At 42.2% G+C, this 12,415-nt stretch overlaps 1 protein-coding gene across 2 annotated transcripts; it reads left to right on the forward strand.

Annotated features, from left to right (window-relative positions):
- The first annotated feature begins 4,137 nt into the window (after positions 1 to 4,137).
- Positions 4,138 to 11,279, forward strand: naa50 (N-alpha-acetyltransferase 50, NatE catalytic subunit). Of its 2 annotated transcripts, none has more exons than XM_080542959.1 (5): positions 4,138 to 4,280; positions 7,198 to 7,331; positions 7,606 to 7,725; positions 9,223 to 9,289; positions 9,557 to 11,279. In XM_080542959.1, exons 1-5 carry the CDS (start codon positions 4,273 to 4,275, stop codon positions 9,732 to 9,734), a joined length of 507 nt encoding a protein of 168 aa, XP_080399085.1. In that variant the 5' UTR covers positions 4,138 to 4,272; the 3' UTR covers positions 9,735 to 11,279. The 2 variants fall into 2 exon arrangements, with proteins under 2 accessions (XP_080399085.1, XP_080399084.1); XM_080542958.1 differs by having other exon boundaries at positions 4,143 to 4,280; positions 7,195 to 7,331.
- The last annotated feature ends 1,136 nt before the right edge of the window (positions 11,280 to 12,415 follow it).

Below are 12,415 nucleotides of genomic sequence, written 5' to 3' on the forward strand. Positions count from 1 at the left end.
GCCTAATAGCAACAAGTTGATTAGATTAGTTTCATGGCTCACTTCATCTGGGACCATATGGGTTTACAGTCCTGGGACAATATTAACCTCCTCATTTAGAGGTCAATGAACCTTCCACACACCTATTCATTCTATTCACTCCATCTTTCGGCCTTTCATCCATTCAAAGCATTGTGCATCTCACCGCCATGTTAAACAAACAACACCACCACAACAGCACCGCCACACTCTCCAGCTAGAAGGCCCAGTATGACGCAGCATTAGAGGGGGGGATCCCAGATTACGAGTGTGAATGCGTGTACGCATCTCTGTCCATCTCACACTATATGCACATTCTCCCACTCTTTCCCCATCTTACTATCATATTGTATTTTGTGTGCTTCTCTCTCTCTCTCTCTCTCACACACACACGCACATACACACGGCTAATGCAAACAGCCCCCTGTGCCATCCCACACACACACACACACACACACACACACACACACACACACACACACACACACACACACCATCTGTCGTGACTTCATCCCTTCCACAGAGACAGCAGACTGCAGGTGCTCTGCATGCACAAGGAAAGGCCTCAGCCTCTTGATGTTTGTTTCAGCTACGGTGCTAGGCCTAGGACTATCACACACCCACACACACACACACACACACACACACACACACACACACACACACACACACACACACACACACACACACTCAGCTCCTGTGCTCTAGTGTTTTGCCCTTTTGTCCTTCCCATGAGGCTGAGGCAGCTTCCCCAACAGGACAAGGCATGGAACTGCAGGGGAAGACCTAGGGATGTCTTTTCCAGGATCTTACCCTGACTTAGGTCTACATTTGTATTCTTCAGAAGGGAATACACACACACACACACACACACACACACACACACACACACTATTTTCCCTCATTAGGCCTAATAGTTCAATCATTTCCATACTGAGTTTAGCAGACATCCATGTGGAGAGAATATGTATGAGGGCCTGTCACATGATCCTAGCACATGACAGACTAGTAAGACTGGGAAGTCCACTCAATGATATACTAGATGTTTAGGGAAGTGGAACATCTAAGTGTGGGGGAAGATTGGGAAGTCCACTCAATGAGTTGCCAATGTCTTTGTGGTTTATATGATTTCAAGACACAAGACATTATAGGCCTAATTCTTACACCTATCTGGTCAAATTGTTTTTCTGTGAAAAGTATTTCAAATCCTTTGACAGATACCCTGTTGATGGATTAAACCCAATAGCTTTAAGTGATCCTAGCAGAGGAAGATGAGTTGAATAAAGGTTAGGCCTAGGTTCCTCTCAAGGTTTCTTCCTTGCCGCAGGGAGTTTTTCCTTCCGCTGTGCTCTATATTGTTTTAGTTTTAAAGTCTACATTGTTCTGTATTGTTTTTGTTGTGAAGCACTTTGTGTGACATTTGTCTATGTCAAAAGTGCTATACAAATAATGTGATTGATTGATTAATTGGTAGATAAGATATAGGACATGTGAGTGGAAGAAGTGATAGAAAACAGTCCTCACTGTAGTCCCTGTTAACTAAACAAATGCTGCCACGGGTACGTCATGAAGATTCCGTTCCTCAATCCTAATATTGACCCGAGAGTTGCTGTACAAATAGGGGCTTCTTCACTTCAACCCCTTCTCTTTTCTTCTGCATTGATCTGAGAGGCACTTCAGACTATTGAGATGCATCCAAAAGAGCAGTCATTCCACAGTTAATCTGTCCGGGAATTTCAGCATGTAAGTGACATTGTGGTTGAGTGTTGTCAGCTGCAAAGCATGCAGGATCCAAACACACTGGTGTTAATTAGCCTGTATTGAATGATTAACTCTCCCTCTGCTCTGGCCTCAACCTCAACATACTAAATCTGAATTTTAAAAAATCTAAGTGTGGCTGGCTGCATATCATTTGACTGGAAAGGCCGGATACAGAGAATATCAAGTCGTGAGCTTAGAATGATAAGGTTCTATCTCCGTTTAGGGCAGTTCAGAGATATTGAGCGTCAAAGTTTTTACATTCCATTATGTTTTGTGAGATGGAACCTTTGTATTTGATGAATTACTAACTCAAAAATGTCAACATTTTAAAAATAACACCACACAGGCATTAATAAACACCTAATGGATCAGATTATGTAAAAAAAGCAATTTTGACAAAAATGGAGATAGAACCTTATAATTCTAAACTCACCAAGTGTTGAAGACATTGGTATAATAAGGCTTTCTCCTGCCATTCCAGTTGCAGGGCCCCTGGCTCTCTGTCAACATGGTCACATGATCGTCACCTTGCTCACGCGCTTTGATATTGCAGTTCTCTGCTTATTAACTATGATCTAACAGTAACAGTAACAGCTAAAAGCACATACAGTGTTACAGCCTTATGACTCAGTGAATGACTGATCAAAGAAACAGATAGGCGCATTTACGAGCGACACTGTTTTTGCGCAATAACAGATTATCACCACCCGGTTCCTACATTAAATGGGCTGTGTTACACTTGATTGCCATGTCATTGCAAATGACACTATCAAAAGCTATCAAAAGCATAATGGTTATTCTATAACTTCTATAATTCTATGTATTGCAATAGATCGCAGCAGTAGCAAATCAAAAACATGTATCTTATTTTTCTTTCAATTATCTGAGGATAAAACCAAACGACCAGGACATGGCTTTAATGAAATGTACACTTATTTACCACATGTCATCAAATATCATACAATAATAAGACCACGACGTTGGCCATATCAGATAACACTGATATTACGCAGAAACATAGATATGACAGATAGATTATATTATTATAATGAGAATGACTGGCTCTGCCATAATTGGTGCATTTCGATTCGATTTCGAACGTGACACAGTGGTATCTAATAATCACTGCACGTTAAATGTTATTCTTTAATACTTAAATGAGACACACTACCTTTGGAATGAAACGGTCCAGTGTGGATCCTCTCTGCCTCTGATGGTGTGTGTGAATGAATGATGCGGGGAAGCAAGCGAGCGGTCAGCTGACTCCATTTACTTGAGCATTCGTCACAAGATTGCAACTGCTTCCATTTTGGTTCAAGCCTTTCACAAAGATTTTAGATGGGAAAGTAGTGCGCTAACTTTTCGTCTTCAGCACTGAATGGGTCCTATTGTATGCATTTTGGTTAACAAGACTACAAGGCTAACATTATCTAACAGTTGAGATAAAGTTAGGTCTTTATTCTCGCCCTTTAGGGAGATCAAAAATTACCCATGGTTGTCGATGAGGCATTTTTATTAGAACAGGCTACACATTGGAACGGTGGAATTATGATGGTCTCTTTTCAGATCTTTGAGCTAAACCTTGAGCCAAAATGGCGGTGCCGGTGATATGGCCACAGAGCGCTGTCTTTGAGATTCGCAGGTCACGATGTATTTTCGTGTGTCGTAATCGTATCATATGAAATATTGATTTGAAAATATGAACACAAATGATAACAGTGCCGACTGCCCACGTTGATGATCGGCTCCATCAGGACACACTGATGAATCAGAATTGTATATGTAGATACTAGTTAAGCAACATGTCAAATGCCTACTGATGAATGTGACGTTGACAGCACTCAAAAATATGATTTATGGCGGTCATTTTGTATTAATCATCACAGTTCAATTTTTAAGTGTTATAATAATAGATAGGCCTACATCACTATTTAGATATGACTGTTAAACGTTTGTATTGACGGTATAGAATAAATTTTTATATTTACGGTATAAATCTATGCTATGGAGTTATATATGTTGAACAATGAATTCCTCACGAATGACGAGAATATTTCGCAAAAGAAAAAAAGAAAAAAAGAAACATTGGCGAAAATATTAAAGGTCACATCAACATCAAGAAATGTTTCAAACACAAAACTTGAAGAATAATTATTATACTGGTTTTTATTTTGCCAATTACCCCGTGTAAATAAAACAAATAACTGGATAAGCTAGTATTATAAGAACAATTATATTTTAATAATATAAATAATAATAATAATGTATTTTCTAATGTAGCGGGGAGTTTGCAGCGCATGCGCAATGCGAGGTCAGAGTTGACAGTCTCTCAGTCTCACTGCCGAAGCTACAAGCTAACAGCTAGCATAGCAACATACATGTGGAGGGTACAGCGGGACCCCAACTGAACTCTGTCTGAATCCCCCCTCTCTCCGACCGTCAACTACCAACAACTTCAGGCACGTCGACACCAAGGAATAACAGTTGTTTACGATGAAAGGGTGAGTAGAGCCAGACAGAGACATGTATGTGGGGCTACCACGAGTAAAGTTTTTCTTGGCTTTTTTTTTTCACCAGGGGGGGCGGGGGAGGCGGGTGCCATGCTAGTCTGAATGTAGCTTAGTAGCTAAGTAGCTAAACCCTTTGCTCTTTTCAACTGTTTAGGGAGAATAACCTGTCAACGATGCCCCGGCTCCGAGTCTTACACACAGTTCTGCTAGCTATCTGGCTATATATACTGTTTGACATGGGTTAACGTGGTTAACCAGCGCGCTAACACCGTCCGTTAGTGACTGTGGGCTAAGTGAGCTAGCTGGCTAACTTGCTTGCTGAGTATGACTGGCTGATAATGTCATGTTGCATCTCTCACATGAGCTAGCTAAGCTAAATCCACACTAACTCAATTGGCTGGCTGTTTGCAAACACATACTGGCTAATGTTAGCCCATGTTAACCCACAGACTTTCAACAATTGTCCCTAGTTGTAGTTGTAGTAGTAGTGAGCTGTCGATCTTTGCTTGCTTGCTTTTTGGGGGGGACTATTTTACTGGTGAGTAGTCAATCTAGGCAAAGCTGTTTTGCTTAAGATAACCAAGTTATGACTCAATTAGGTGGCTGATGCTGATTCGCACCGTTCTCTCAACCAAGAAGGGAGCTAGGTTCTCCAGGTGGCTCGTCACCCACGTTGTGATGGACGGGTGTCATTACCAGCCTGTGTGTGATACTAAACACTGACTGTCCCATTGATACTGTGGGTCAGTCGCAACTTCAAGTGCAGTTTTGAAGTAGTTTCCCATTTCTGTAGCTACTTAATGTCTGAGTGATAAAGATCTATGCGTTTGCGATGAAAGTTGGACATCACCTTTAAAGTGATGCTATCAACAGGTGGAGGAGGTCGTTCTTTAAGTTAGAGAAATCAAGATGCACTGTTAAGATATCCAACTGTTAAATCTAGAGTGTTACTTATTAATCGAACAATTACCCCTAGAGAGGCTGTTGTCAGAGTTAATTTAGTTCAAATGTGTAGTTCAAATAACATTGGGCTCATGACGCTGTGTCTAGGTTTACTTGAATTCACAGAGCAGATGTCTTGGACTGAAATGTCTTGGATGTTGCCAGGTCTCTGCTGTCACACTATTCCACTCGCTGGCTGTCAGACCCCACACGTGACCTGCAGCTGTTGTGTCTGTGGCACTGAGGTTTAGCAGGAGTCGCTGCCCCTATAAATACTTTGTGTTTCTCAGCCCAGGTCAGACACCAGGCAAACCGTCAGACACAATGAAAACAAAACTCCCAGATGTGATACATAAACATTATCTGACATAATCAAGACACACGTGTGTGGATTTGTGTATGCTAGCATACTTTTACTCTCGCAGAACAGAACGTGTATGTCATCCATCTTTAATGTGTTAGTGTGAAGTGTGTGGATTGTGTGGGGGAAGTGGATTCACACAGCTGGGTAACTGGGATTGTGGTGGTATGAGGATCGCCGCAGTTGGCCTTTGGGATGAGGGCTGTGCAGCTGTCAGTGCATCTGGGCTGGCCAAGGCTGGTCCAAGTGGGTCCAGATGGCTCACAGACAGTGGCAGGAGAATTGGCTGCCCAGCCTTTTCCCCTGGTGAACCATAGCCCTCCTAGCACGTCCTACCAATATAACATATAACTAAAGTGTATTATATATATATATTATAATCATTAATAATCATATATATATGATGGGCCGCCCCCCCAACGGAACCACCTGCCCCCCAAGAAAGAGGAATTATTACGGACATAAACTTCAAACATCTGACAAGCTAAAATATCCGCGTTTTTTAAACGCACACAACCCGAATCTGGCAAGTGGCAAGCCCATATAGGCTCGTGCCTCGTTGGTAACATAAGTCCGCCAGTAGTCTCGCATAGCCAGACCTATCTCTCCACACTCCATTATATTTAGCAAATATAATTGCTGAGTGTTCTGACAGAGAAAGTTGGTTAAAATTGGTCGTTATTATTGTGACTAGAAAGTGTCTGACTGACACTTGACAATGACTATAATTCCATTGTGTAAATAGTGTCAAATAACTAGCTAGCTCAGAGGTGATTAAATGAGCTAGTCTGCTTGCACACATGCCAGCTAAAGAGCTAACTGGATGCACTTTATTATTTTACTTAAATTAGATATACAATCTTTCTTATTCTGCTAGAATTGGGCTTCATGGTAACACCATGGCATATTTACAGTACATGGACAGTGGATTGAAGCATTTGAAATTTCAGTTTTTTTTCTCCAGGTGAGAGAGTACGGTAATGTCAAAATGACTTTATCTGACTGCATTGCCCACAGCAATCCAAAATTCAATTATAATTATGTTATAAATTGATATGGATCAATGTATACCTCTTATTAGATTATAAATACTCTGGTTGTTATGTTTGCCTTTTGGTTGACAGCAAAATAGGGAGAGAGGAGGATAGGGAGGGAGAGAAGGAGAGAGAGCAGGATGGTGTTGGCTCGGCACACCAGAGAGAGAGACAGCAAGAACCAGGTGAGAAAGTGGACAGGTAGTCAAGACCACATAAGTAAGTAGCCTTGAGAACCGATGGTTCTCGAGCCTAATGGTCCATAGGGAAGGAGCCTATCTCCTGTTTCCGTAGCGTGAGGCGGCTTAATGTACAAGTTAGTACACCCCCTGGACATGACGCTGGTATGTCGCAGGGTCTTACCCCCTGGGGGGGGGGGGTCCATTCCACGGTCCATGCCACCCCCCCAAGGCAGCAAACCTAGGGGAAACACTGTATAACATAACTTATTACCAATTACAATTTTATATATAGCCATGTATTTTGTACATTGTACAATTTGTAATATTTAAGTTGGAAGTCTCTCCCCTCTGTGCTCTGATAGTTGACCGTTTTGCTCTTGTTCCAGTAGCCGGATCGAGCTTGGGGATGTTACGCCCCACAACATTAAGCAGTTAAAGCGTCTGAACCAGGTCATCTTCCCCGTCAGCTACAACGACAAGTTCTACAAAGACGTGCTTGAAGTGGGAGAGCTCGCCAAGCTAGGTAAGATACACAGTCCTGCCCATCGGAACCACAGATCGCTATGAAATGACAGCTATACTCTATTTTAATAGCCACAATTAATCACCAGGTCCTTCTATGCTGTTGACCCCATCTTTCCAATCAAATACTATTTTGCTTTGTGCTGCGGTTGTACATCCATGTCATGTTTGAGCCCATGTAGTTTCTTTCTGATGGTGTTAGTCAACTGATGATGTCACCGGGGGTAATATGTATGGCCATTTAACTACTGTCACCTTTGAACCCTTTGTTTCAGCGTACTTCAATGACATCGCTGTGGGGGCAGTGTGCTGCAGAGTGGACCATTCCCAGAACCAGAAGAGACTGTACATCATGACGCTGGGCTGCCTAGCACCTTACCGCAGACTAGGCATTGGTAAGTAGGGTTGGGTACCGTTTGGGTTTTATCCGGTACCGGTACCTAACCGATACTTTAAAAACGGTACCGGTACCAAAACGGTACTTAATTCGGTACTTTTGATTTTTTTAAATGACATATATATATAATAATAACACGGTCGACAACATTAAACAGCTTTTCACTTTTTTATTGCTGAGGCACAATATATATTAGTTAAATATACACTCAAATTAAAATAAATGAAAATAAAACTCCTGAGCCTTGGGGACTCCATTAAGCTGGGGGTGCCTATCGTTGGTACTGATGTCGAATACGAGTACACACTTGTTCGGCAGCCCCTCAAGGACATCAGAATATTCTTAGAAAAGGGATCTAGTGAAGAGGCCTGCATAGCCCCCAGAACCAAGAGGAAATATAACTCTGATAAACTGGAGCCCTCCACCTCGTCAAAATCCAAACTCTGTTGCCGCTCAGCTACTACTACTCCCCTCCCCCTCTCTGGTCCATGCTGACATGACGATTGATTTTTCAGACACAGTAGTAGGATAAGGACAGTACCCGAATATCAGGAGATCCCCGATCATGTTGTCCTCCTCGCAGAGACGCAGCCACACATCCGCACAACGTCATCAACAGACGCGTCGAATCCTGGAGTGCACTGTCCAATCAAAGGCTTGCGTTCGTAAACTCGCTCTGAGAGCGTCGCAGCGCACACTGGGCCCGACGTCATAAGGGGAGCAAGTCATTTGATTGGACAGAAGGCATTCCACGAGTGGTGATCAGAATTCCAGAACGAGTTTACGGAACACACCCATAAGTCGAGCGTCGCGTTACGCCAACCCGCTAGCGGAAGTTGCTATTAGCAACCTTCTCGTTATCCTTCCGTACTCGCTGCTTTCACTGAGTGGAAATTTAACAGGCGATGTGACGTCGCGAGATAGAAAAGTACCGAAATGAGGCACCGAAATCTCCTTTGCGATTCGGTACGGGTATATACCGAATGTAAAGTAACCGGTACCTACCGGTACCGATTTTCGGTACCCAACCCTATTGGTAAGGCCTTGTCTACAATTCAGTGCCCCCTTTTGCCCGAATTGCTTCTCTCTGCTCTCTGAGAAAAAGCAAAAACATGAAGCCAGGTTTCTCCCCAGGATTTTTGAACAGCGTGGTGCCGGATTGCATTATCAAAACCCAACACACGTTCATTTGTGTAAAAAACAAAACTAAATAAATACAGCTAAAGTCACTGAGGAACATCATAATGTTTTTTTTGTTTTTTTTATCAACAATGTCATTCGCGATCAAAGATAGTTACTCCTATCAATATATATATATATATATCATTTAATGTGTCTTGAAATGTTTACATATTGTTAATGTTTATCATTCCCTTTCATTAACCTTTATTTAAAACATGTATACTATTGTATGGCTACTTCCCTTTATAAAACACAGGTGCACCTTGTAGAAATGCTGAGTAAATCATGCCCTAAAGGTCTTTTTTGTGCTCAGGAACAAAGATGCTGAACCATGTGTTAAACATCTGTGAGAAGGATGGCACCTTTGACAACATATACCTGTAAGTCTCTTAACCTGAAAAGGCAGACAGGATCTGTGATAGCTGCTAGGATGGTTTTACAGACTCAGATTGAGAGTATTGCTGGACATAAAAGCATTTTGCACACAGTATGTGTTACATTGGTCCTGGCTGCTGCCCTAGGGTGAAATTCCCAAAAGCTTTGTTACACTTTTGTTGATCTGTGCTACGAAGCATTCTGGAAACTCACCCCTGCAGTGTTTCGTTTGCCACCCCACACAGCCTTACGTGTTTTTCTTCTCCCAACAGTCATGTGCAGATCAGCAACGAGTCGGCCATCGACTTCTACCAGAAGTTTGGTTTCGAGATCATAGAGACGAAAAAGAACTACTACAAGAGGATAGAGCCGGCAGATGCCCATGTGCTTCAGAAGAGCCTGCGCAGCCCATGTGCGCCCCCTGTGGGAGAGCTGCAGAAGGTAGAGTAGGGACACAGCCCTTGGAAAGAGCATGGTCGTGCCCAGCCTCCCCTAAAAACGGAACTGAGACAGAAGCCCCAGGGTCGACACATTCACCACTTTCTTCAAAGGACGTTAAAAAGAGAAAAAAATACAAATTCAAAGTACAAAAAAACACGGCTGCATTTTTATTTTGCAAAAAAAAAGTTCAGATAATTTAGCATTTTCTTTTATTTTTCCCTTTCTTCATTTAGAGATTTGAAAACCAGACAAAATGTTCAGAATCCAAATGTGCTCATATAGAAGAGGCTGCTGACTTAAGACAGTTTTAGACATGGTGGGGGGTTTCTGTATTTGCAAATCATACTTTTTTGTGTTTGAGTTGTTTTAAAGCGGTTATATAGGTAAGGGGACATATCTTTGCTGTTTGGACAAAAAACATTAGAACTGAAGAGTGAAAATCTTTACAGTAAGACCATCGATGACAAAAGAAGTCTCCAGCTGGCAACCTTGGAGTGATGCTTGAATTGTCATGGTGACATGTGTAACACTCAGAACTCCATCCCCTCACCACCTGAGCCCAGGGACTTATGGGAAGACTTTACTGGTGGATGAGACTTCCTGTTTCTTTTTCTGGCAATATGCAAAGTGTGCGCTGTGATGCAATGCCCCCTTGTGACGTCATTCTCTGACGCCAGAGGGGGAAAGGAGAATGGCGCCCCCACAGAATGAGCCTGTGGAAGGTTGAACGGTTACAAGGTGGGGGGAGATTTGGGGAGTGGTCTCCACCCTTTGTTTCTGAATGGTTGTTTCTCAATCCATTTATTTAATTCCTTTTCAGCTCTTTTTTCTTTTCTTTTTTTTTACATTGAATTATGCTGAATGGCTCTGGGCTTCTCCTGTGTTTGCCATAGATGCTGCAAGTGATATGAGGAAGATCATTGTGTCAGATGTGCAAATGTGAAAGAAATCCCACAAAAACTAATTTCATTATGGTTCAAAATTATGGTTCAAAATGGTTCATTATGGTGTTTTCTTGAGGTGTTTGTTTAAGAGGTTGTAAACTACAATCTGTCCAGTATGGGTGGTTAATTGATAGGTTTCAACCATCAGCAGGTCTCTCTTTTCAGGACATGAACAGGTGTAGACTGGGGGTATGCCTCAGAGAGGGAGTTCTGTCTGCTTGATTTGTGCATGAATGAGTTTGTTTCTTGTGTCTGTATGTGTCTGTTCAAATTGGCACTTTTATATGGCCCTCTAATTGGCACCCAGCCAACACCCTTCGCCAATCTGACCTACACAGACTATCAATAGTATTTCAGTGAACTTCACTCATTACCATGACCATCTCTAACATTGTGGGAAGGTTGTGTGTTGGTTCAGAGGTCCTTTCAGCAGGGCCCCTCAAACAGAACAGGAAGCCCAGGAGAAGCCCTGACCCACTGCATGCTGGGAGAGTTGTTCCCTCTCCACTGTAGTAAAAGCATGTTTTTTTTTCCCATTCTTTGAAGAATTTTATCTTTTCTGGAGCTCTATATTGTAAGACTTTTTAACCTCTAAATAAAAGAAATACTATTTGCATTATTTGGTTTTTGGTTTTTTAAAAGTGTGTTTGTCTGATCCACCTCACGCATATTATTTGGTATGACTTGGCTCAAGTGACCCCACATGTGGATGCCTGTACTAACTGTACATAAGGAGACATCGTGAACAGTGGGCTGTTGCTTACAGACCACATCATGAAGCTATGTTGGCATTTAGTCCACCTTGTCAGACCAAGACAATGTTTCAGAGAGAATGGCAGTGCATTTGAATGTCAGGTAACTACAACCTCATACTGGTAGTCGCCCCCCACTGTTCACAATACAGTATCACAGTTGGATAGTTACAACAATGTACTTGCATTTTGAATTAAGGTCACAATTGTAGTTTGTAAATTTGAGTAATGTCAACATGGATTAATTCATTATAGTTTATTGCATGATGTCAATCATACATTTATTACATGGTTCTGGTTGGTTGATATGTTTAATGTCTTTATTGCTATTGGTGTTTTCTTTTTTAATCCCGCCCCTTTGTCTTGGCCACTGGCTATGGGCTAGGTTGTGATGGTAGTTGATTGCCAAGTAAAAGCAAAGTTTTGCCAGGAACAAGGTCCCGAAATGGGGGAGCTCCAGGTATGTGACAAAGTTGTCTTTATAGTCATTTGAATCACTGAACTCCGGGGGTCTTATCCACGTTTACAGAGACTGTCTTTCTGTCTTTCCACCGCATTGTTTTAGCTAGTCACCAAGTCTCCCCAGCCAGCTTGAAACAGAGCTACTTAGCTAGCTAGCATGCTAGCTCTCATATTAGCTAGCTAACAGGGTGGCGGTTTTTAGCCATATAACCACAAAGTCTGGGCCGAATTGATGTTTTGATCCCTTTAGTCATACACGTACGTTTCCACGTATATTTCTTGTTGATTACAATTTAATTCTACACTTATGGTCGCAAGAGAGGGCTTGTGTTGTTTGCTAACCGAACCTAGCCGGCTAACTAGCCACTAGTGCTGGAGGAAGTCAAAGACACTAGCATGTCTGTGCCAGATCTCACTTTCTATAAGGAAGATGTCTTGTAAGCTTCCTCGCTCGATCATTCTCAATCTATGCATAGCACCCAAGAGTCAGACAACGTTTATTTGAGATACTGTCACTTGTCGGCCAGTAGAT

Source organism: Nansenia antarctica (genome assembly GCF_963989245.1).
Source record: "Nansenia antarctica genome assembly, chromosome: 12".
Taxonomy (NCBI): Eukaryota; Metazoa; Chordata; class Actinopteri; order Argentiniformes; family Microstomatidae; genus Nansenia; species Nansenia antarctica.

Coding starts and splice junctions, on each gene's coding strand:
- naa50 (XM_080542958.1), top strand. Junction 7,332..7,605: donor GGGAGAGCTCGCCAAGCTAG/GTAAGATACACA, acceptor CCTTTGTTTCAG/CGTACTTCAATGACATCGCT. Junction 7,726..9,222: donor TTACCGCAGACTAGGCATTG/GTAAGTAGGGTT, acceptor TTTTGTGCTCAG/GAACAAAGATGCTGAACCAT.